The sequence below is a fragment of the Oreochromis niloticus genome, linkage group LG20 (assembly GCF_001858045.2).
Source record: "Oreochromis niloticus isolate F11D_XX linkage group LG20, O_niloticus_UMD_NMBU, whole genome shotgun sequence".
Taxonomy (NCBI): domain Eukaryota; kingdom Metazoa; phylum Chordata; class Actinopteri; order Cichliformes; family Cichlidae; genus Oreochromis; species Oreochromis niloticus.
This window is the reverse complement of record NC_031984.2, coordinates 4247684-4271713: the sequence shown is the minus strand read 5'-3', so window position 1 is coordinate 4271713 and position 24030 is coordinate 4247684. Positions and strand designations below refer to the sequence as shown.

General features: G+C 42.8%; 2 protein-coding genes across 7 annotated transcripts in view; one reads left to right on the top strand and one right to left on the bottom strand.

The window, feature by feature from the left end:
- The window catches only part of LOC102082561 (retrovirus-related Pol polyprotein from transposon 412), a 37591-nt gene extending 22431 nt beyond the window's left edge, over positions 1 to 15160 (top strand). For 2 of the 6 annotated variants that reach the window (XR_003215497.1, XR_003215496.1), the window contains one exon: positions 1129 to 1320. Coding sequence is in view for 3 of the 6 variants with exons in the window: in XM_025901634.1 (XP_025757419.1) it covers positions 3448 to 8088 (4641 nt within the window). In the remaining 3 variants the exon portion in view is untranslated. Of the gene's footprint in view, positions 583 to 1128 lie in introns of all 6 variants that reach the window. The other 4 variants (XM_025901632.1, XM_025901631.1, XR_003215495.1 and 1 more) reach the window with 3 other exon arrangements.
- On the bottom strand, positions 14991 to 24030 carry LOC109196230 (vitelline membrane outer layer protein 1). The gene is made up of 4 exons (XM_019349922.2): positions 23762 to 24030; positions 20513 to 20622; positions 15648 to 15761; positions 14991 to 15275 (listed from the first exon to the last, which is right to left on the bottom strand). Exons 1-4 carry the CDS (start codon positions 23918 to 23920, stop codon positions 15092 to 15094), a joined length of 567 nt encoding a protein of 188 aa, XP_019205467.1. The 5' UTR covers positions 23921 to 24030; the 3' UTR covers positions 14991 to 15091.

Here is a 24030-nt window from a genome sequence, read left to right as displayed (position 1 = left end):
TATCATCGGCTGATGTGGATGTCAGCAAATGTGCTTTGCTGTGAGATTTCACTGATGTCAGCTGACTTTCATTCCAGGTGGGCATCAGAGCTGTGTAACCCAGTGTTAAAAACGGGATTAAAAGCATAAATATGAATACTCTTTTGATTAAAATGCTAATTTCATAATGGTAATAAATATTGATAAAAAGAACTTAAATATAATAAATACTGATAAAAAGCGTGTAAACATAAGTTTAATTAATATGTACATATGTATATGTAATATATAAATGGTGTGGAGGCAGGACTTAGTCCTGTGGAGTGTGTTTGTTAGATCCACTGAGCGACCAATCATTGGCCGGTCTGACCCCTCCCCCAGTCTGTGTGCGCTGCTCAGACACCTGTGCGCGCCTGCGTGTGCCAGCCAGAAAGCGCCAGAGACACAGACGGTGAACGGTCCGGTTACCCGTGCGGTGAAGAAGCTAGCTGGATAGTAAAAGTCCTGTTTTCAGTGAGAATAATAAGAGTGATACTGTACTCCAGAGGCCGTGAGCCAGCGTGAGCACTGTGAAGCCCCGTGTAGCATTTGTTGCTTCACATGGTAAGTCCCAGGCAGTGCACGTGCGCTAGCATAGCATGCTACTTGCCGCTAGCTCCGATGCTAACTTCCACTAGCCATTTTGCAATGAAAGTGCCCTTTCGGAGGCTAAAGCAATTAGCACTGAGTCTGCTGCACTTTATACGAAATGTTCTTTAAAGGTTCATGTCACATTACTGTGGTATTGATGTATAATGTATGGTTTTGTGCGAAGTTATATTAGCACATGTTCACTGTTCTCATGGTGCTAATTATAGTTCTGCACACTGAGTATTAGCAACGTGAAATTAAGTGCCTTCACCTGCACTTTACTTAGCTGAAACTTGATAAGTCTCAAGCCAATGTGTATTTTTAATGCACTGCTGAGCTATTTTGTATTATTTTAAATGTGTGTTTCCTATGCACTTTTTCCCTTTTGAAATTAGAATAACTTGTTGTACAACATATTTTGAAAGAAATTTAGAAACACTACAAGCAACTACTGGTAGTAATAAGTTACAGATATCATAGCTTAAATGTTGAACTACTGTGTTCTGGCCTGGTCCCCAGGTCAGGTTTTTTTCCTTTGCTTATTTGGATTGGATTGGTTTCGAGGACCTGAGAAGAATCGAGGATCCCTTTTCCAGTACTGGATGGCGAGCCCAGCCCAACGAGCCGGATGAACTGGTAGATTGTAACCCGACTGGTTACAAACACACTGAGTGACTGTTGAACATTGACAGACTGAAATTGACTTTAAAAAAGACACAAAAGACAATATATCCTTGGGTCGACCATTTGTGGGGTTTATTTTATTTTATTTTGTTTTCAAAAGCGCGCTCTACTTTTGTTCAATGTGCACAACCTGCTAAATTTTAATAATTGCTAATAAATGCAATTGTGTTTTCTACACTTACTGTGTACAAGTCCTCTGTTGTCATACACCCTTGGCTCCTACGAATCTAGAACCTGTCTGATCTGGCCCATATTTCCCTTCTGTCCTCGTACTGTGGTTAAAGGTAATTATACTGCCCGTACTACATACAAAGAAGGCGAGAAGTAACACTAACAGGTCTTACATGCCCACTACTAGTATTGCACCACCAGTGTTACATAAGTTACAAAAGTGGCGAGCCAGCCAGGAGCCAAGAGTGTTGTGTGACAACATTGGAATCCTCTTTGACCTTTGATCAGTCCCTCACATACGGTGAAAATGGATATTGTCGAGAAGTATGCCGTTAAAGTACCAAATGCCATTATTGTTAGCGGTGTTACAGATAGAGAGGAAGACAAAGAGGTATTTGAGTTTCTGGAGCAACATGGTACTATTCGTAGAGTGCTCGCTGTCGATGATGACTCTTCTGCATTCCACAAAAGTCAGATTGTAGAGTTTGAGTCCGGTGCATCCATTGAAATATTAGCACCTAAGCTGCCTTACCTCTTACAATCCACTGACAATCCAGATGTCAGTTACCGCATTCGAGCCTTAACGGACGTCTATACTAAAACCGTAGGGCGCAGTGTTACTGAGGCTTACATTAGCAACCTGAAGGGTTTAGCCAAGTTAAGTGGGAAGGATTTCGAAGAAGTGTTGCGGGAGGCCATGTCCACAATAGGGAAGACCATCGAAGCTGCTGAGACAGCTGAGATAAACCCCGAAAATGATACTGCTGATCAGACTTGCCCTGTGGTAGGATCCACACAACTTGGAGCCTCACCTTCAGTCTTAACTGAACTGCCTCACCCTCCTGAACCCATTCAGGGCACATTCCAACGCCCCATGAGACCAAACTTGACACCTCAAATGTTGAGCCCAACTGACCTCAACCCACCAGAGGTTCAGAAAATAGTAGTTGAGCATGTTGTCAAGAGTGTTGAGAAGACATCACATGCTCACTCCACATTAAGACTCAGAGCTTTCTCTGGCAAGATGCCCAGACCCTACAGCGAAGCTGACTATGAAACATGGCGTTCTCACGTTGACTTGTTGATGGAAGATGCTTCATTGTCTGAGCTGGAAAAAACTCGTAAGATTCTTGAAAGTCTCCTTGCTCCCGCTTCTGATGTCATCCGCCCTCTTGGGCCAGAAGCCACTCCTGCAGACTATCTTAAACTTCTGGATTCAGCTTTTGGCACCGTCGAAGACGGTGAGGAACTGTTTGTACGCTTTATGAACACCCTCCAAGATCACGGTGAAAAGCCCTCTGCTTATCTGCTTCGTTTGCAGGTGGCGCTCAATCACACCGTGCGCAGAGGTGGGCTTGAACCACATGAAGTAAACAAGCAGCTTCTTAAACAGTTTTACAGAGGCTGCTGGGATGATAACTTGCTAACGGAGTTGCAGTTGGAGCTAAAGCATAAGGAGCCACCCACTTATGCAGAGCTATTGCTTCTCCTGCGTACTGCAGAAAACCGACAAGAAGTTAAAAGCACACGAATGAAGAAACACTTTAGTGCCACAAAACCAAAAGCAGTGTCTCATGAACAGACGGTCACTCAAACAAATGCAGATATTCGTCAAGCAGAGTCAGATAGTCTAGAAGAGCTCAAAAAACAAGTTGCCGATCTAAAAAGCCAATTAGCTGCCGTCGTGAAGCCAAAGAAACAAGCAACAATGAAGACAGTTCGAACAAGGAAACCTGAAAATAAAAAACCTGACCATGCCAAACCTGAAAACTCACCTCCAACCAGCCGCCCCAGTACTAGGCCCAAGCCCTGGTATTGCTTCCGCTGTGGGGAGGATGGACATATAGTAGCCACTTGTGAATCGGAGCCCAATCCTGCCCTTGTAGTTGCAAAACGAAAGGAACTAAGAGTGAGAAGGCAGATATGGGACCGGCAGAATGACCAGCTTTCTTTAAACTAAATTCTGCCTCCGTTGCGGGACAAATGGAGGCTGATGCTTTGTTAACCCGTCCCACCCAGGTTAAACAAAAAGCTTCACCTAAAAAGCGTGCCAGCCTAAAGTCACACACAAGAACAGATTCCTTTGACCTTCCTAAAGGTCTAATTGGTACAAAGAGTACTGCACAAGTGAAAGTTAATGGTCACACAGTGAGTTGTTTGCTAGATACTGGTTCCCAGGTGACTACAGTCCCCGAGTCCTACTATCGTCAGCATTTGTCCTCTCATGAGATTAAGCCATTGTTTGAACTTTTAGAAGTTGAGGGTGCCAACGGTCAGTCTGTGCCTTACTTAGGCTACATTGAACTGCATGTCACTTTCCCAAAAGAATTCCTTGGCATTGAAGCTGAAGTGCCGACACTTGCCTTAGTTGTCCCCGATGTGCGCACAGCTTCTCAGTCCTTAGTGCTAATTGGGACAAACACATTAGATGTACTTTATGAGCTGTACTCTGATGCATGCCATGAACTGCAGCTGAACCTGCCATATGGCTATAGGGCAGTTCTAAAAGTTCTTGAGTCACGTCACAAACAGTCCAAAGACAGTAGTCTTGGTTTAGTGACGATGCACAACAAACAGCCACAGTTGATTCCAGCAGGCCAAACTGTTGTTCTAGATGGTGCTGTAGCTGTGTCAGCCGGTAACGGTGAAAAGTCAGTCTTGTTAGAGTATCCACGAATGTCAGCCTTACCTGGTGACATTCTTGTGAAACCTTGTCTCATAGACCTACCTGAACGAGCACCTTACCTTGTTCCAGTTATACTTACCAATGAATCCGAACATGATGTGACAATCCCTCTAAATTGTGTCATCGGAGAAGTTAGTGCATATCAAAGAGTTCTATCTCACGAACACTCAGTGAGAACTCCAAGATCCCGAACTGAGCAGAAGTCAAATGTAACCTTTAACTTTGACTCTTCCCCTCTTAGCGCTGAATGGAAGGAGCGCATAACCGAAAAGCTAAGCCAAATGCCCGAAGTGTTCGCACAAAATGATCTCGACTTTGGAAAGACAGGTCAAGTGAAACACACAATCAGATTGTCAGATGAAACACCGTTCAAGCACAGAGCGCGTCCCATCCATCCGAACGACCTGGAAGCAGTCCGTAAGCACCTCAAAGAACTGCAAGAAGCTGGTGTGATCAGGGAATCTACCTCCCCTTTCTCTTCACCCATTGTAGTCGTGCGGAAGAAAAATGGTGAAGTCCGCCTCTGTATCGACTACAGAAAGCTTAACGCGCAGACTATAAGAGATGCTTACGCTCTCCCCAATTTGGAGGAAACGTTTTCCACCTTGATCGGGTCACAATGGTTCTCTGTCCTGGATTTAAAATCGGGGTACTACCAAATTGAGATGGAGGAGCTGGACAAACCCAAGACGGCGTTCGTATGTCCCATCGGCTTTTGGGAATTTAATAGAATGCCCCAAGGCATTACAAACGCCCCCAGCACGTTCCAGCGACTCATGGAAAAATGTATGGGCGACATGAACCTGCGTGAAGTGATCGTGTTTCTTGATGACATCATTGTATTTTCCAAGACGCTCGAAGAACATGAGGCTCGCTTAATGAAAGTTCTTGATCGCCTGAAAGAATATGGGCTCAAACTCTCACCCGAGAAATGCAAGTTTTTCCAAACTTCTGTCAGATATCTTGGGCACATTGTGTCCAGCAAGGGAGTGGAGACTGACCCTGAAAAGGTGGAAGCCTTAAGTACCTGGCCTGTGCCTCGTGATCTTAAACAGCTTCGCTCATTCTTAGGTTTTTCAGGGTACTACAGGCGGTTCATTAAGAACTATTCGAGTATCATTAAGCCCCTCACTGACTTAACATCAGGCTACCCTCCTTTGCGCAAAAGCACAAAGCCTAAGGCTAAGTCTGTAAAGTACCATGACCCCAAGACACCTTTCGGCGAGCGATGGACTCCCTCTTGTGATCTTGCTTTCAAAACCATCATTGAAAAGCTCAGTACTGCACCTGTATTGGGTTTTGCTGACCCTAAACTGCCATATACGCTCCATACCGACGCCAGCACTACAGGGCTTGGCGCCGCGCTCTATCAAGAGCAGAATGGCCAGACCAGGGTGATAGCTTATGCAAGCCGTGGGTTGTCCAGGAGTGAATCTCGTTATCCCGCCCATAAGCTAGAGTTCTTAGCCTTGAAGTGGGCAGTGACGGAAAAGTTTGCAGATTACTTATATGGAAATCAGTTTACTGTCATGACAGACAGTAATCCTCTGACATACATATTAACTACTGCAAAGATGGATGCCATGAGTTACAGATGGCTAGCTGCCCTGTCAACGTTTAGCTTTAAGCTCCAGTACAGAGCAGGCAAGCTTAACTCAGATGCAGATGGCCTTTCTAGACGGCCACATGGCGAGTTGCTTAACGATGCAGTGTCCCAAAAAGAGTTCGACCGCATACAGCAGTTCACACAGACTCACCTGTCCCTACCTGACAGCAGTTTGAGTCCTGAAGTAGTGTCTGCTATTTGTGAGAAACACCTTGTATGCAGCTCTCAAAATGACACCATCCCTTTGGTTCACTCGCTAGCCATTTCTGCAGCTGCCATTCCAGGTGACTTTGTCAATGAAAATGACTGTGGTGGTCTTCCTGTTATACCCCATATGTCCCCTGAACAGATCACAAAAGAACAAAGAACAGACCCTTGTCTGAGGGAAGTCATTGCACAAATTGAAACTGGAGAGAAAGTCCCACCAACTGTGCGAGCCGAACTTCCTGACATCAACCTTCTACTCCGAGAGCTCAATCGATTGGCGATGCACAATAACATCCTGTACCGAACTCGCCAAGATGGAGGAGATGTTACTTACCAGCTTGTCTTACCTGAACAGCTCCGTGACTCAGTCTTCCAAAGCCTCCACTGTGACATGGGCCATTTAGGCACTGAGCGTACCTTAGATCTTGCCCGAACAAGGTTCTATTGGCCTCGCATGGCAGCATATATAGAACACAAGATCAAAACATGCAACCGCTGTGTAAGACGCAAAACTCCTCCAGAAAAAGCAGCTCCACTTGTGAATATCAAATCCAGCAGACCCCTCGAATTAGTCTGCATGGACTTCCTGTCCATTGAGCCTGATCGAAGTAATGTAAAGGATGTGCTTGTATTAACTGATCATTTCACGAAATATTCATTAGCCATCCCTGCCAGCAATCAGAAAGCTCAGACCGTTGCAAAAGCCCTTTGGGACAACTTCATAGTCCACTACGGGATACCCGAACGATTGCATAGCGATCAAGGTCCCGACTTCGAGTCCCACCTTATCCAAGAGCTTTGCAAGATCATGGGCATTCGCAAAATTCGGACAACACCCTATCACCCCAGAGGGAACCCGGTAGAACGTTTCAATAGAACGTTACTAGGTATGCTAGGTACTCTTGAGGAAAAGGACAAAACTCAGTGGCACAACTATGTCAAACCACTTGTTCATGCGTACAATTGTACGAAAAATGATACAACTGGTTTTGCCCCATATGAGTTGATGTTTGGCCGTCAGCCAAGATTGCCAGTCGATCTAGCATTTGGGCTGCCCTTTAACAACAAAAGTTTCAAGTCGCATTCTCAGTACATAACAAAACTAAAGGCAACTCTACAAGAGACCTACAAACTAGCAACAGACCATGCTAACAAAATAGCAGAAAGAAACAAAACAAGGTTTGATATGCGAGTGAAACCCTCAAAACTAGAGCCAGGTGACAGAGTTTTGGTGCGTGCAGTCCGTCTCAGAGGCAAGCACAAGCTAGCCGACAAGTGGGAGACTGATATTCACATTGTGGTGAACCAAGCAGGTGACTTGCCCGTCTACAGTATAAAACCCCTAACGAAAGAGGGCCCAGTCCGCACAGTCCACCGCGATCTCTTGCTCCCTTGTGGTTTTCTTGCCCCTGTTGAGGAGAAACCTGTCCAACCAACTCATGTACGCAAACCAAAAACAAGGCAATCACCTAAACAACATGAAGAATGTGATCATTCGGAACTGGAGGATGAGGATGTCTGTTGGTTCAGAGAGGAACCTATTCAAGAGCCCATAAAGGTCACTCGAGTCTATGAGATTCCCCAGCCAAAGACACACCCTAATGATCACAATATTGCTGACACTCACTTGCCCGGAGGAGACAACTTACATGAACATGACAACTTGCCTGGACGTGACAACTTATATGAACATGACAACTTGCCTGGAGGAGACAATTTAACCGGATGTGACAACTTACCTGAAAGTGGAAATCCACTTGGATGTGGAAGCCTAGAGGAGAGTGAAACCATGGTGGAACACTCAAACACCGACAATGAAAGCGAGAGTGACTCTAACTTACCCGATGGACCTACCTGTGATGGGCCAGTGGAAGACAACTCAAGTGATAATCAAGCCAACTCAAGTCAGTCAAATACTGAGAGTGAAGCCGCAGCGGCTGTAAGGCGCTCAGAGAGAACAAGAACCCAACCAGAACGACTACAATATAGTCAGTTGGGAAATCCCCTCGTTTCCATTGCTCAGTCCCTGTTTCAAGGTCTAAGCCTGGCTTTTACCAATGCCTTGACAGAACAAGATTCTGTGGTCATCCCCATTAATGCGGGTTCCCCTGTCATTACCGTTTAGCTATCCCATGCAAAGGGACTTGCATGATTCTAAGGGGGGATAGTGTAACCCAGTGTTAAAAACGGGATTAAAAGCATAAATATGAATACTCTTTTGATTAAAATGCTAATTTCATAATGGTAATAAATATTGATAAAAAGAACTTAAATATAATAAATACTGATAAAAAGCGTGTAAACATAAGTTTAATTAATATGTACGTATGTATATGTAATATATAAATGGTGTGGAGGCAGGACTTAGTCCTGTGGAGTGTGTTTGTTAGATCCACTGAGCGACCAATCATTGGCCGGTCTGACCCCTCCCCCAGTCTGTGTGCGCTGCTCAGACACCTGTGCGCGCCTGCGTGTGCCAGCCAGAAAGCGCCAGAGACACAGACGGTGAACAGTCCGGTTACCCGTGCGGTGAAGAAGCTAGCTGGATAGTAAAAGTCCTGTTTTCAGTGAGAATAATAAGAGTGATACTGTACTCCAGAGGCCGTGAGCCAGCGTGAGCACTGTGAAGCCCCGTGTAGCATTTGTTGCTTCACATGGTAAGTCCCAGGCAGTGCACGTGCGCTAGCATAGCATGCTACTTGCCGCTAGCTCCGATGCTAACTTCCGCTAGCCATTTTGCAATGAAAGTGCCCTTTCGGAGGCTAAAGCAATTAGCACTGAGTCTGCTGCACTTTATACGAAATGTTCTTTAAAGGTTCATGTCACATTACTGTGGTATTGATGTATAATGTATGGTTTTGTGCGAAGTTATATTAGCACATGTTCACTGTTCTCATGGTGCTAATTATAGTTCTGCACACTGAGTATTAGCAACGTGAAATTAAGTGCCTTCACCTGCACTTTACTTAGCTGAAACTTGATAAGTCTCAAGCCAATGTGTATTTTTAATGCACTGCTGAGCTATTTTGTATTATTTTAAATGTGTGTTTCCTATGCACTTTTTCCCTTTTGAAATTAGAATAACTTGTTGTACAACATATTTTGAAAGAAATTTAGAAACACTACAAGCAACTACTGGTAGTAATAAGTTACAGATATCATAGCTTAAATGTTGAACTACTGTGTTCTGGCCTGGTCCCCAGGTCAGGTTTTTTTCCTTTGCTTATTTGGATTGGATTGGTTTCGAGGACCTGAGAAGAATCGAGGATCCCTTTTCCAGTACTGGATGGCGAGCCCAGCCCAACGAGCCGGATGAACTGGTAGATTGTAACCCGACTGGTTACAAACACACTGAGTGACTGTTGAACATTGACAGACTGAAATTGACTTTAAAAAAGACACAAAAGACAATATATCCTTGGGTCGACCATTTGTGGGGTTTATTTTATTTTATTTTGTTTTCAAAAGCGCGCTCTACTTTTGTTCAATGTGCACAACCTGCTAAATTTTAATAATTGCTAATAAATGCAATTGTGTTTTCTACACTTACTGTGTACAAGTCCTCTGTTGTCATACACCCTTGGCTCCTACGAATCTAGAACCTGTCTGATCTGGCCCATATTTCCCTTCTGTCCTCGTACTGTGGTTAAAGGTAATTATACTGCCCGTACTACATACAAAGAAGGCGAGAAGTAACACTAACAGGTCTTACATGCCCACTACTAGTATTGCACCACCAGTGTTACATAAGTTACAGCTGACTGAGAGGTCCTTCAAGGTCTCCACAATCGTGTCCTATTCAAAACGAGGAAAACACTTTGTCACATACCTGAGTGAAGCCCCACCGGTGCAGTGCAGGCTCTCTAAGAACCAGATTTTTCGCATCCTCCGTACCCTCAAGAGTTGTGTCACCGAGGTCTCTAAAAGCCTTCCCACCTACCAGGTGGAACTGAGGGCCAGCAAAGCGGGGAAAACTCTGGATTGAATCAAGGCCCTCCAGATCTTCAGTCTGGCGCTCTCCCAACTGAGCTATTTCGGCTGGTAACTCATATAGCGCCTGAACACAGACTTCACAATGTATGTATTAGCGCGCAACGGACTTTTTCATGGATGGAGAACTTTTCGAACTTTTGCAGACTTGCCTGATGAACATCTATTGAGATCAAAATGCATTGCAACAACTGCAATCTTTTTGTTTTGTTGTGATTAAAAGAAACTTTGACACAACAGTTTGATTATTTTAAGTTTATCTTTAGTTTAGCTTAGCTGCACAGTTTAGTTTATTTTAGTAAATCTGGTCATTTCACTGAACGCCAACAACACCAGAACCTGATGTGGCGTCCGGAGCTGGAAGACGAGGCCAGCTGGACTCGTTTCGCCTCCAAGAATTCTTGCCGCAGGAACAGGGACCAGGGCCGCTCTCATCGAGCACCGAAGAGATCCACACATCAGTGGCATTCACTGGAGAGACGCCGAACCTTTGCCGAAGTGGCTGGGATGAGACCTGCAGGCACAAGAGAGAACGACAGTCAGATGAGGTGGATTTCCCACGATCGAAGCCAAAACAGGTGCTCCTACCAATAGCCAACGGCCCGCTACGTTCCAGACAATAGAAAAAATACCAGACAATCAACAGACACCACTTCGCCACCAATGCAGCAGAGAACAGGACAACTCACCATCTCAGCACAAGAAGACGGTGTAACATTGTCAACGAGCCCCATCAAGCACAGGCTGGAGTCCAGTGTGCAGACACATCTCATCCTCACCTCCACACGACCTACAACGTCCACACCAAGAACCTCTGAAGCACCAAGACTGACACCAATCACCGCTGTGCGAGTGGAGACACCAACCACCTGATAATCTCACAACACACAATCTGAGACCTTGCCCACCAACAATACAGTGGGTGAGAAAGCCAACCAGACACCCATCAACATTTAATAAAACAACTGACTGGTCCCTCACCATCCACAAAAAACATGCTATTGTGGGGGATTCTAACATTAGCAAGCTTCCATCTCTCAGGGCTCCTGATCTTCAAATGGACAGCTTCCCAAGGCCCAAATTGGTAACATGCTCAAGCTATCTTTGATAAGATGTCGACCAATCGCACAGTCAAGAAACTGATCTTGTCCTTTGGCATAAATAACAGATCATAGTCTGATAAAGACACAGCTGTTAACGACATGATAGGAGCAATCTATGCAGCTCAACTGAAATGTCCTGAAGCTGATGTCTTTGTGCCAATCATAAACTTTTCTTCCTCTATCCCACCTAGAGAGCAAACGGTTTTACTGCACATGAATAACTATTTTCTAAAAAAAACATATAACCACATTCCAGCTCTGCAGGGGGACTTTGAGACAGAGCAGGACCTAATCCACTGGACCAAAACAGCATCCAACATCCTGAACCACTGGTATGATCATGTAAAATAGATGTCCCCAGAAGCCTTATGGGTCAGGAGGGGAATAACAGAGTCATCAATTTGTCTAAAAAACTCTGTTTGACTGATGCACAGCTTATCTTGTCAGAGAAAGGTCTAACTTTTATCCTCACAACGGGCTGTAACAAGAAAAAGATGATGTTTCAATATAGACATGACTTGCAGCAATATCACAGAAGGGTTAAACTTGCAGTTTATTATGAAAATGAACCTGATACTGAGCCTCAACAGTTTACTTTAAAGTCCGATTGGTCTCCAGCAGCCAGCAGGCTCCCTTCCCAGTTGCTCCATCTAATTGATAAGGATCTACAATATTTTGATGAGGAATTCAAACCGAACAGAGTCCAGCCTTTCAACATAAGGAGTGGTTACAAAACAAAGTAAACAAAAATGTGTACCTGACCCGTTGTAGAGGCAGTCCCCACTCCAAAAACTGTGTATATCTGATCACATGTCAGCAAGGCGGACTGCAATATGTGGGAGAGACCGGTAACACCATCCTGGTCAGATTTACACAGCACAGGTATAACATCAACCCCCAAAAGGATAACCATGTTCCTCTCATTACCCACTTTGTTGGAAAAATGTGAGGGCCACAGTGGTCCACGGCACAGAGGAGGAGATCTGAAAGGCTGTGGATTAACACACTGAACACCGTTCACCCCAGAGGCCTGAATGAGAAGTTCAATTCATTTCACTTTTATTTATATAGCGCCAATTCCCAACAAATGTCATGTCAAGGCACTTTACAACAAAAGTCATTTCAATATAATTATACAAACATTCCAATCAGTTAAAGGTTTTCTATGTAAGGAATCCCAGCAGATTGTGCTGAGTCATTGACGTGAGGTTGTGTCCTGATCATGCAGACTCCAACCATAGCAATCCCTCATACTGAGCAAGCATGTAGCAACAATGGAGAGGAAAAACTCCCCTTTAACAAGAAGAAACCTCCGGCAGAACCAGAACCAGAACCTGGCTCAGTACAATCGGTCATCTGCCACGACTGTCTGGGGGTCTGAGAAGACAGAGAAGAGACAGCATGGAGGATGCTCGGTCACTTAGAGCATCATCTGGACCGATGTTCCCCATCCAGCAGGGGGCATTATAGTTGAGCAGGATACCAGACCGGGTGGAGCTTCTATGGTGAGAAAAACACTGAGAGAAAACAAAGGTTATCAATCACAATAACAGCAGAAAAAATATATCTGGAGAGTAGTAGAATATAAAAGTAGAAGAGGGAAGAAAAGTGGTCAGATTGTCCTCCAACAGTCTAAGCCTATAGCAGCATAACTACAGAGATAACTCAGGATATCCTAAGACATTCTAACTATAAGCTTTATCAAAAAGGAAGGTTTTAAGCCTAGTTTAAGTAGCCCCACAGACTGACAGTTAACCTGGTATTCTTATTTTTATTTTTTTTTAGTTTTTTATTTTTCTTTTTTTCTGACACCGTGCCCTAGCCTTAACCTGTCCTTACCTTGCCTTCCTACCCCACCTGCCCTAACCCTATCATCCTGTCTCAACCCTGACTTACCTGCTTTTGGTTGACTGTAGTCCTCACTCTTCCTCCTACCCCATTCCTGGGTCCCTTCCTGGACACCTGCTTCTCCAAAACAGACCTTTGGGAGACTTCGGTCTCAGGCAGCAGGCTGGAGGGGCCAAGATGTGATGGCCTGTGCATCCATCTTTTCTAATTCCTAACACTCTTTTATTTTTATTATTAATATTGCGATTTTAAGCCAAAAAGTAAAATGGAACCATGTTTATGCTAGGAGAGGATAGTTATTGTCCCCAAAAACCCTACTTCCTTTTAAGTGCAGTCCAAATTAGTTTTTATTTTTAAACAACAAACGTTTCAGTTTGAATTTTAAGCATCAGAAGAAGCCCATCCACATTTTAATTTTATTTTAATGAAATAGCATGTGAAACTGATGTATCTGTATTTTTACTTACTTTACTATGTATTTGACTGATAGTAATATTCTTTAAAAGTAAACTTTATTAGCAGCCAGCATGTTTGTCTCGTGGGATTGCTTATGGGTGTTTCTTTTTAAAGTAGATATGATGAGTGATAATATGAACTAATATAAATGAACTCCAAATGTAAGTAAGAAACCCTTTTTGAGTGTAAAGAGCAAACCATCGACTGTATCTACGAGCTGAGCCGAACTCTCGTGACGTCTCCCAAAGAAAATGACTTTTATTTCCAGCTCATCAAACGAGGTTATTTCAGTCGCCATGTTGGAGCCAGAATACATCAGTCAGCACTCATTGCTCCAAGTCAGAGAGACTCATTGTTTTTAGGACAACCGCTCTGCCAACCAGGAGCAAACTTGACAGAGGCCCTGCTGTGATTGGCCAAACTTTGGAACATTCCCCAAGGTGGTTTTATTGGGGCATCTGATTTGCCAGTTAATAACTTGAATAACTTTAGTTAAATACCAAATGTCACAGAAAAAAAATTATTATCAGCAAGAACATGTTAAACACCTGCTCTACCATCACAGGGTGTGTACAGATTTATAGAAGTTAAATTTAAGTCTTTTTAAGACCATTTAAAAGCTCATTTAAGACCATGTAAACAGAAAAGAAAGATCATGTCTGGTTATCAGACATACATCTATAAACACTAAGTAATCTAAGAACAGGTCGAAATGATAAAGCAGAAAATGTAGCACCTCTCAAATATTATTAAAAAAATCCTAACTCAAACACTGATTGTTTTGAAGATTTGTGCCCTGCAGCAGCAGCATCAGTTTGGACCGCAAGGACCAGATTGTAATCAGAATGTTTATTGTTACAATTCTTTCTTAATTTCAAGCCTCCAAATCGCCCTCGACACATACTCAAGTTTTTTTTTTAAGTGACAGGAAGGCACATGGCTTTGACGAGACATAAAAGAAAGACCCAGTTACCCAGAATTTGAGACAATGTTATACTTTTTAAGGCCTTTATTTAAATTAAATTAAATTAAATTGAAGACCTTTTAAGGATCTGTAGACACCTGGTCAGGTGTGTCCAGCCAGTTAAAAGCAGGAACTGGATAAAAGTGGGACATTTGAAGGAAGTGAAAGCCCTCTTTTTCTTCTCCAACCTTTATTTTACCAGGGAAGTCCAGTTGAGATTTGACATCTCTTTATCAAAGGAGCCCTGGGAGTGCAGGGGGAGGGAATCAGTCACACACTCACGGACAATTTACAGACTCCAATTAACCTACAGCATGTTTTTTTTGGACTGTGGGAGAAAACCAGAGTACCCGGAGGAGACCCACGCATGTATGGGGAGAACATGCAAATTCTAGACAGGAAGGCCCCAGCTGGGAATCAAACCTGGAACCTTCTGATTATGAGGCAGCAGTGCTAACCACTGTGCTTTCCACCAACCTCCTCGTTCTGCTTCTTATTGGCTTAAACACACCTGGCCCAGGTGATCAGCAGGAAGTACAACAATTAAATCCAGGAAACCAGGATGGTGTTGGCCTTGAGGGATTGAGTTTGACACCTGTGGTTTAGTGGATTATTGATCCAAAACAAGAAGATGAGCTCCAGTCAAATCAAAGCACTGAGTCCATAATGGGTTCCAGCATAGCTGTGGGTTTTATTGATTACAAACTGCACAGTCAGGATCTCTCCTTTTGACTGTTGCTGCCATGTGAAGAGCATCAGAGAGGTTTTTATTTGCAGCAGAAGAACTGCACGTCGTTGAGCGCCGTGTCATCGCCCCTGCCCTGCGGATCCTCCAAGCGGGTCCTCAGCCCACAGATGACGCCTTTGGGACACTTCCTGCTCCAGCGTCCCCACCCGCCCCACGGCATCCCATCACCCACCAGCTGAGCGCCGGTGCCGCTGCAGGTGAATCTGAGAGAAGTTTTTGAATGGTGACAGATGTTCCAGTGTTTTTCTGTGTGTGTCTGTCTCTTTACTGTCCTCTCAGATGCCAACCAACTCAGCCAGATAGTTTTCCTTTCTGATTCTGGGGAGGTTCAGTGATTACAGAGTTCCCCGGCCTATTCACGTTTCAAAACTATCTGAGAGGAGCTTGAAAACTATACTGACACTGTACAGTCACTATAAAACATTATTATTCTTTAACTTTCATTTGAGACGTTGGACATAAAAAGAAAGGTTTGGTTTGTTTACCAACTCATGAAATGCTGGAGAGAGCGTAGGTAGTTAGAGTTTGATGCTTGACTCAACCCAAGGTCTCCTCTGGGCGATGCGTTCACTTACTTGATGTTGTTGACGGATGTGTCGTCACCCTCGCCCTGTGAAGACTCGACGCGGAGCATGAAGGAGTCCAGGTATCCACTTGCGCAGCTCTTTACCGCAGTCCAGTCCCCCCAACTGAATAATAATAATAGATTAAATTTATACTGCCCTTTTCTAGACACCCAAAGTGCTTACAGGGTGTATCCATTATTTATTCACTCCACATTCATACTTAGTGATGCTAAACTACTATGTAGCCACAGCTGTCCTGGGGCAGGCTGACAGAAGCATTGCTGCCAGTGTGCGCCTACGGCCCCCCCTGACCATTCAATTCAATTTAGTTTATTTATATAGCGCTAATTCACAGCGAACGTTGTTTCAGAGCTACAGAGCTGACAGAGAAGAGACACACAAACACAAAAACAGGAGGCGGGCCAGTCGACATTTCTATGGAGAGAGAAACAGATGGAAGTAATAATTATTAGGGAAAAAACAGATATGAAAAAGTAGAGAGAGCAGAAAAGAAATGTGGTCAGTTTGTCCTCCAGCAGTCTACGCCTATAGCAGCAAAACTAAGCTAAGGGGAGTGGGCGTGATTAAATAATAATAGAATAAAAGATAGCGATGACTGTCTGTGCGATGATGTGTGAGGAGGGAGAAAGACGCTAGCATGCCCAAGGAGACAACTCAGGATAGACTAAACACTCCCCAGGTGGGTTAGGCTTATTGACACACCATAATACATCCACACACACACAAGCTCACAAAAGTGCTCCACCTCTTCCTATTCCCCAGTTTAAGACACAAATAACACTTGACCCCTCATTGTATTTCATGAAAACTGGATTTTAAAACATTTTAAACAGTATGTATGAAGGATGTAGGACTTGTTCACACGTATGCGGGTATATCTCTAGATATATCTCCGTTTTAAAAAATATCCCCCTTTAAATATCCCTCTAAGCTCCGCACGTGCGCAATTGCGCACTGCTGGCATGGTCTCTGCGCACAGAAAATCTGCATTGCGCACAAAAAAAAATCTAACCTGAATTGAAATTAAAATTAATACTTTAACAATTCTGTTTTGCCGTGTTAGTCAGTAAGTGACTGGCTGCCCCAGTGTGGGATTAGAACGATGACACCTTATCCCATAGTCCAGCCAATCACGCGATTCACATTCGCCCGATGCGAATTCACATCATTCACATGCGCAGCTAATCAACGTGGTTGACAGGCTATGACAGCGTCCTTATATGGCGACACCGGTGTTTCAGCTAGCAAAGCCGCGTGGCTGATGTGGAGTGAAGCCACGTTAATGACAACGTGTACAACCATTGGAGATGTGAGCAGGACAGACGGAACAATTGACGGAAAAGGTGTGGACTTTATACCAGTTTTTAAATTGTGTTGATCGGCCACGTAAAACCAGAGTTGTGTTAAAAAAATATGCAATGTTTGTTTTTCTTCCTGAATACTATCGTTGTTTATATTTACTGCGGGAAGAAACTGTAAAAACGGCGTTTTATAAGAAAAAAGGCTCGAAAGCGCTCTCCGCCTGTGAGCAAAAACAAACCCCCACCCCCCTCTCTCTTTCCTATTCGTCCAAAAAAGTACCATGTCGACCAATCAAAAAATGATATGGCAACATGGCATCTAGCTGTTAAGAAACGGGGGGACGTTTTAGGAGTGACGGCGGTGTTTTGAGATGTGAGAGATTTGAGACCTTTAGCGCAAATCTTGTTTAGTTAGTGTGTAGTGTAGTCAATAGTTTTGTTGTGTGTGTCAGAACAATGAGGCGACTGCTGAATGTTACAGGTGTTACAGGAGTGATACATCTCCTGTTGTCAGGCCTGCAGGTATCAGGCTGCTGTTCTCCTTTATCGCATAGTGGACAGAAATTATTTTTTTAGTGGCACAAATAATTTGTGTGGCATCAAATGTGATGCAGAACAGCTGATTGTTCTGTAAATAGTTTATGTTTATTTAAAAACGCATTGGCTGCATTTAAAAAAATAGCTGCAAAAAACATTGTTGTTTGCCAAACTGAGTTACTTTTTTGAGGAGTAACTATATAATTAATTGCCCAGCATTGGTCATTATATACTGTATTTTGCAGACAGAGAGTTACAGGACTCTCTCCCAGACCACAGACTCATAATACAAGTCAGAACTTTATAAAAAAAAAAAAAAAAGAAAGAAAGGAAAGAAAGTTGTGTTTTCGAAATTGGAGTTCAAGTTATTTTTACTTCCAATAGTGTTAACATGCTACACAGGCCAATGGGTAGATTTTTTTCTAACATTTTCATTGTAAGTGGGCTAAAGCAGTTTAAAAGTAGTCTAACATAAATGTAAATGCTGTAATTTGATTATTTTAATAAACCATGTAACTTGGATGGATTCGGTGCTGGCATGACCACAGTGCACACGTCTGATGTCGCTCACAGTGTCAGAGTCATGATAAACAATATATACGGCGTTTTTTCTTCAATAGTTTCGTCACGTTAGCGCTAGCAAGCACTCTCTGCTTATGAGCAAACAAAACAGGGGAAGTTTTGAGAGAGAGAGAGAGCAGGAAAAAAAAGAGAGAGACTTTTGAGATGTGAGAGATTTGTGACGTTTAGCATGTATGAGGTGTGTAGTTAATGTGTTGTCTTGTGTAGTTAATGTGTTGTCTTGTGTAGTTAGTGTGTAGTGTTGTGGATAGTTTTGTGTTGTGTGTCAGAACAATGAGGCGACTGCTGTCTCCAGGTAGAAACAGCAGTGATACACCTGCTGCTGTCAGACCTGCAGGTATCAGGCTGTGATGTTCTCCTTTGTAGTGGACAGAAATTTATTTTTGGAGTGGCACAAATAATTTGTGAGGCATCTTATTGAATGCAGAACAGCTGATTGTTCTGTAAATAGTTTGAAATGGTTATTTTAAAAAGGGTAAAAGGTAAATGGATGCAAATAACTTTGTTCTTTGCAAAACTTGTGCATATGATTTTAAAATTGACAATTTATATTTGCATTTAAAGTTATGAAATATGATTCATTAAATATGTTTGTGGTTGTTACAGTAAAAAAATATAACTTTTTCTACTCGGATTTTATGTTTTTTGTCTGATTTTAGATCAATTGTGTTAATACAGTATGTCAAAATGAAAACATGACTGTAAATTCAGACACGTGAGGTTGTGCTGAAAAGGATGATACCAAACAGGGCAGAGTAAATAGTTTTTAAAGGTAAAATGTGGAGGGAAAATCAAAAGTAGTAAAAAATGGCCAATTATACCCTGGACCCATGAGGGTTAAACGTTTTGTTTGTTTTTTTAAAGTAACGCAATAGTTACTTTTCAAGTAATTAATTACTTGTAGAATATTGTAACTCAGTTACTAACTCAGTTACTTTTTTGAAGAAGTAACTAGTAACTATAATTGAATTACTTTTTCAAAGTAACTTGCCCAACACTGATGGACACTTGACTAGAAGCATCTTCTTGGCGCATTCACGAGGCAAACATGAAGAACGGAGAATTATTAACGGCAAGTTTATAAGCCATGTCATGTATTTTCAGCCGTCCCTCCAAAAGCAGGCACACAGACAGCCCTTTATTTTTGTTAGTGAAGTTGGAGTCCTAGAGAACAGCAATAAAATGTTAAAATCAAAGTAGTTATAACCTTATTGCACTGTGCGGGTGAGTTTGTACCTTCTTACACTCTACACATAGTGATATTTTAACATAGATATGTATTCATTTAGATTATTTGGATCATCTTGTATTTTCATCAATGTGGGTTAAACACAGTCGTGGTGAGTTAGTTTAAGTTGAAAAGATTCAGTAAGTGAACTTTGAATGACCAGTGATTTTGTTGCGCATGCTCAGCTGTTTTCAGCTCTTCATTTTATCTTTATGCTTGAAACTTTACATTATATTGTGGTAGTCGACTATGTGTTGTTTCATTCTGCTCAATTACTAATCTGATTTTGCTCTTCGGCTTGAATTTTACATCTTCTTTCATATTTTTCAGAGGTTTTTTTATGTTTAATTGTCTTAATACACAATGTGAAACTGATAAATATATTTTAAATGTACATTTTTAACAATAAGAAAGTATAAAAATTTGCCATTAATTTGAGATTGATCAGGAGTTAATTACAAACAAAATCCAACTAATTGGGATTAAAAATTTTAATCACCTGACAGCCCCCAAAAATACAGATATTTGGACTATTTAGAAATATATTTGGAAAGTGTTAGTATGAGCCCAACCAACAAGTGTTCATTCTGTTGCCTAGCAACCATGCATGCTGAGTGATGTAATGGTATTAAAATATCTCTGGTTGTGATGTAAATCTCCGGCTTGCCCCATCCACATGAAAACGAAGATCCAAAGGTTTTAAAAATCTCCACATTGGCCACAGTTTTTAGATTTCTTTGTTTGTTTGATGATGAATTTCTCAGTTTTTGTGTGGATGAAAGAGCAAAACAGAAAAAAAATGTTTGTGTTTATCAAATATCCCCATATATACCTGGAGTTGTGGGGACAGGACCTTATTTATTTTCTTGCACTCTTTATGTGTGTGACCCATTGACTGTATATAGGAGCTGGACCCAGTCAGCGTGACGTCGCCGTGATCTACATTGAAAGTGCCCGCTGGCTGCAAGAAGGAAAAAACCCTCCTGATTGGCAGAGTGGTTGCCATAGGAATCATGACTTTCACTGACTTCGACAAATGACCTACTGGTTGCAAGAGGCGGAGAAATAAAAGGGCGACTGAAAAGGCTTCATTCGAGAAGTAAGTCATTTTCTATGGATGACGTCACACTCACTCGCTCCAGTTCTCTTATACAGTCAATGGTGTGACCGACGGCTCAAGGTTCAGAAGGACGCCGCTGCCTCACCTCCCCACAGCAGATTGCACCGTGGTCCGCCGTTTGCTGCTGGGGTCAAAACAGTACAAGCGTATCCCGTTAACAGCCGTGTCGTCTCCAGAGCCCTGCGAAGCCTCCACCTGAGACAGAGCCACAGGGAGAACCACAGGAAGTCCATCATGGTTGGTGTTCGTTAGACAGCACTTTCTCATACATCACAAGCAGATCACAAAACATGGACGCATCATGCACTGAGCTTTGATGACACAGAGTGTGGACAAGTTAGTAGCGACAGCAACAGTTAAATCTGTTTCATAAAACCCTGAATCAGCAGAACCTGTTGAGATGGAAGATTTGTATCATGCTCAAAACCTCTCAAACCACAACTCTAGAATCAAGTGAAATATCAAAGACCTTGTTACTAGGGCTTTTGTTCAGCTACCTGGATTTACGCAGTGGTTATTGGCAAGTTGAGCTGGCAGAGGGTGCTTGTCTAATAACTGCATGCACATTGTAGACATGAGGCTGTGGCAGTTTAAGCTGATGACGTTTAGACTTTGTAACAACGGCTCCTTTGAGAGACTGACAGAGCAGGTCCTCAACAACTAGGGCTGTCACCTTTAGTGCATTAAAGACAGTATCACAGACAGCTTTCACCCTGGCTTTAAGTTGTTTAAACTGCTGCCCTCTGATAGGCGCTGTAGGTGTTTGAGAACAAAAACAAATAGACTTAAAAATAGCTTTTTTCCTAAAGCTATTGCTACCCTGAACTCCCACATGGAGTAAATTATTTATCCATTTACTTATTTATCCATTTTCTATTTTTTCTATTTTTATTCATCTATCTGTTTTTCTAATTTATGTCATCTTTGCTAATTGTAAATGAAGTGTTTCTGTGTATGTATTTATATCACATATATATATTTATCTACTATGTATTATTCATATCCCCCCATGGACCCACCACCCGCAGGGGGGACCTTAAGGAGCCGGTGCAATGTGGTTTGGGCAGCGGTCGAAGGCAGGAGCCCCAATGGCCCAAACCACAGCACAGAAACTGGCTTTTAGCACATGGAACGTCACTTCTCTGGGGGTGTGGTGGAGCCTGAGCTTGTGCAGGAGGCTGGAAGGTACCAGCTAGATATAGTCGGACTTGCCACTCTGGAGTTGCCATGGTGAGAGGCACTTCGCCTTCAGGCAGGGGGACAGGTCTACGACTGTTGTTTCAGCCTACGGGCTGAGCAGTAGTTCAGAGTACTTCTTGGAGTCTCTCGGAGGGGTGCTGGAAAATACACCTTCAGGGGACTCCATTGTCCTACTGGGAGACTTCAACACTCACTTGGGTAACGACAGTAACACCTGGAAGGGAGTAACTGGGAGGAAGAGCCCCCCTGATCCGAACCTGAGTGGTGTTCTGTTGTTGGACTTCTCTGCTCGTCACAGTTCGTCCTTAACGAACACCATGTTCGAGCAAAAGGGTGTCCACCAGTACACGTGGCACCAGGACACCTTAGGCCGGACACCTTGTAGTTGTCTCAGGTGACCTCCAGCCGTGTGTTTTGGACACTCAGGTGAAGAGAAGGGCTAAGCTAAGCCTCGGCAGGCCCAAACATTCTGTGAGGGTTTGCTGGGAACATCTGGCAGAACCCTCTGTCTGGGAGGTCATCAACTCCTACATCTGGGAGAACTTCGAACAGGTACCGAGGGAGGTCGGAGACATTGAGTCTGAATGGACTCTGTTCGCCACCTCCATTGTCTCTGTGGCTGTTCAGAGTATCGATCGTAAGGTCTCCGGTGCCTGTCGAAGCGGCAATCCCCGAACCCGGTGGTGGACACCAGAGGTAAGGGATGCCGTCAAGCTGAAGAAGGAGTCCTTTCGGGCCTGGCAGGCCTGTGGAACTCCTGAGGCAGCTGACAGGTACCGGCAGTCCAAGCAAGACGCAGCCCGGGTGGTTGTGGAGGCAAAAACTCGATCCTGGGAGGAGTTTGGTGAGGCCATGGATAAGGACTCTCGGTCTGGTCGTATACTAATCTGATTTTGCTCTTTTCTTATTTCATCATATTTTTTTTTATTCAGAAAGCTTATCTATGTACAGGGTTACAAAGTATTTGTATAATGTTTTTATATTTTGTTGTCTTAAAAAAAGGTATGAAATGGATAAATTGTTCTAAATATAAATTTTTAGCAATAAAAAAATATCACAAAAAAATTGCAATGAATTGTGAGTTAACTACGGACGTTTTGCGATTAATCGCGATTGAAAGTTTTAATCGCTTGACAGACCTATCGACAACATTTCCACTATTGTGGTCTACTTGGATAACCTGTTGATCCATGCACGAGACTTTTGACCTAAATCTGTGGGATGTCCTCATGGACACTTGTCAAGCTGAACTGCGACTGAACTCGGCCAGATCTAACCTATTGGCCTCATAACCCAATGAAAAAATTGGACTACTTTTCCACCCTACCACTGGATTTTTAACAAATACATCTTCAAATCTCCCCACCATTCCGTTAATCCTCACTAAAATGGACTTCATTATTCACTCAACCAAAAATGTACTTGTTACTGTTAATTTCTCCTTTGTCTCTCGCCTCCTTATGTAAGCTAGCTTTTGTTGTTTCATCCACTATTGAACAAAACCAGTTCTGCAAAGCTGATCATGGTAACAGTCCCTCCTCACTTGGTTCTCGGCCCTTTCAGTCAATGCAACCACAGACTGGGATGACTTACAAATTTTTTTTTTAGGTTGGGTACTTTAGTTTGAAAGGCAGATTTTAAAACTTATTTAAATGATAGACTTTTTAAAAAATGCTGTGACATTGTTTAAGAATTTAATTATTTTAAATTTTATTATTATATTGTGGACATGTTAATGTTGATGTCTGTCCTGATTGTTTCAATTTTATTTATTTTTTACTTGTAATTCATTTTTTTCGTTCTCTTTATCAGATGAAGTTTATCTCAACATGCTATGAGATAAGAATTATTCGCCATTATTCGCCATTGAAAACACAATACCCCTTTTTAATAACCCATATGTACAGACATAAAAAAAACATTTTTTATGTACCAATCCTCTTCTTACACATTTTAAGTACCATGGAACAAAGTAACGTGGTACATGTTACATGTACCACGTTACTTTGTTATTACCATACCATTAATAAGAAGGTTACCAACATCAGCTTGAAGAGCGGTTTGAGCAGTTGTTGTTATAGATAAACCATTACCAGACACATTAGAGCAGGAGTGAATCCTCTTCACCACTCACCTTGATGCTGAAGCCAACAGCGTAAGAGCCTAAAGGACACATCTCCGTGGAACCCCAGTACCCCCACTGCGTGCTGTACGGTACAGAAAGCTGTCCTGGCACCACGTGCACCCACGACAGCAGCAGCAAGCATGTCGTGCTCAGACTCAGACGCAGCATCTGTGCGGTTTATGGACAAGAGCAAAGCGGGAAGGATAACGAACAGAAAAGTTATATCTCTAACAGGTCTCTTGACTTGGACACATGAAGCAGAGCTCCCTAATATGTGG

Bases quoted from the DNA above. Each gene is read 5' to 3' on its own strand.
- LOC109196230 (XM_019349922.2), bottom strand. From the start codon at position 23,920: ATGCTGCGTCTGAGTCTGAGCACGACATGCTTGCTGCTGCTGTCGTGG. The intron at 20,623-23,761 runs GTGAGTGGTGAA...GCTCTGTCTCAG, and splicing joins CTGTTGGCTTCAGCATCAAG to GTGGAGGCTTCGCAGGGCTC. The intron at 15,762-20,512 runs GTGAGGCAGCGG...ATTATTATTCAG, and splicing joins GTGCAATCTGCTGTGGGGAG to TTGGGGGGACTGGACTGCGG.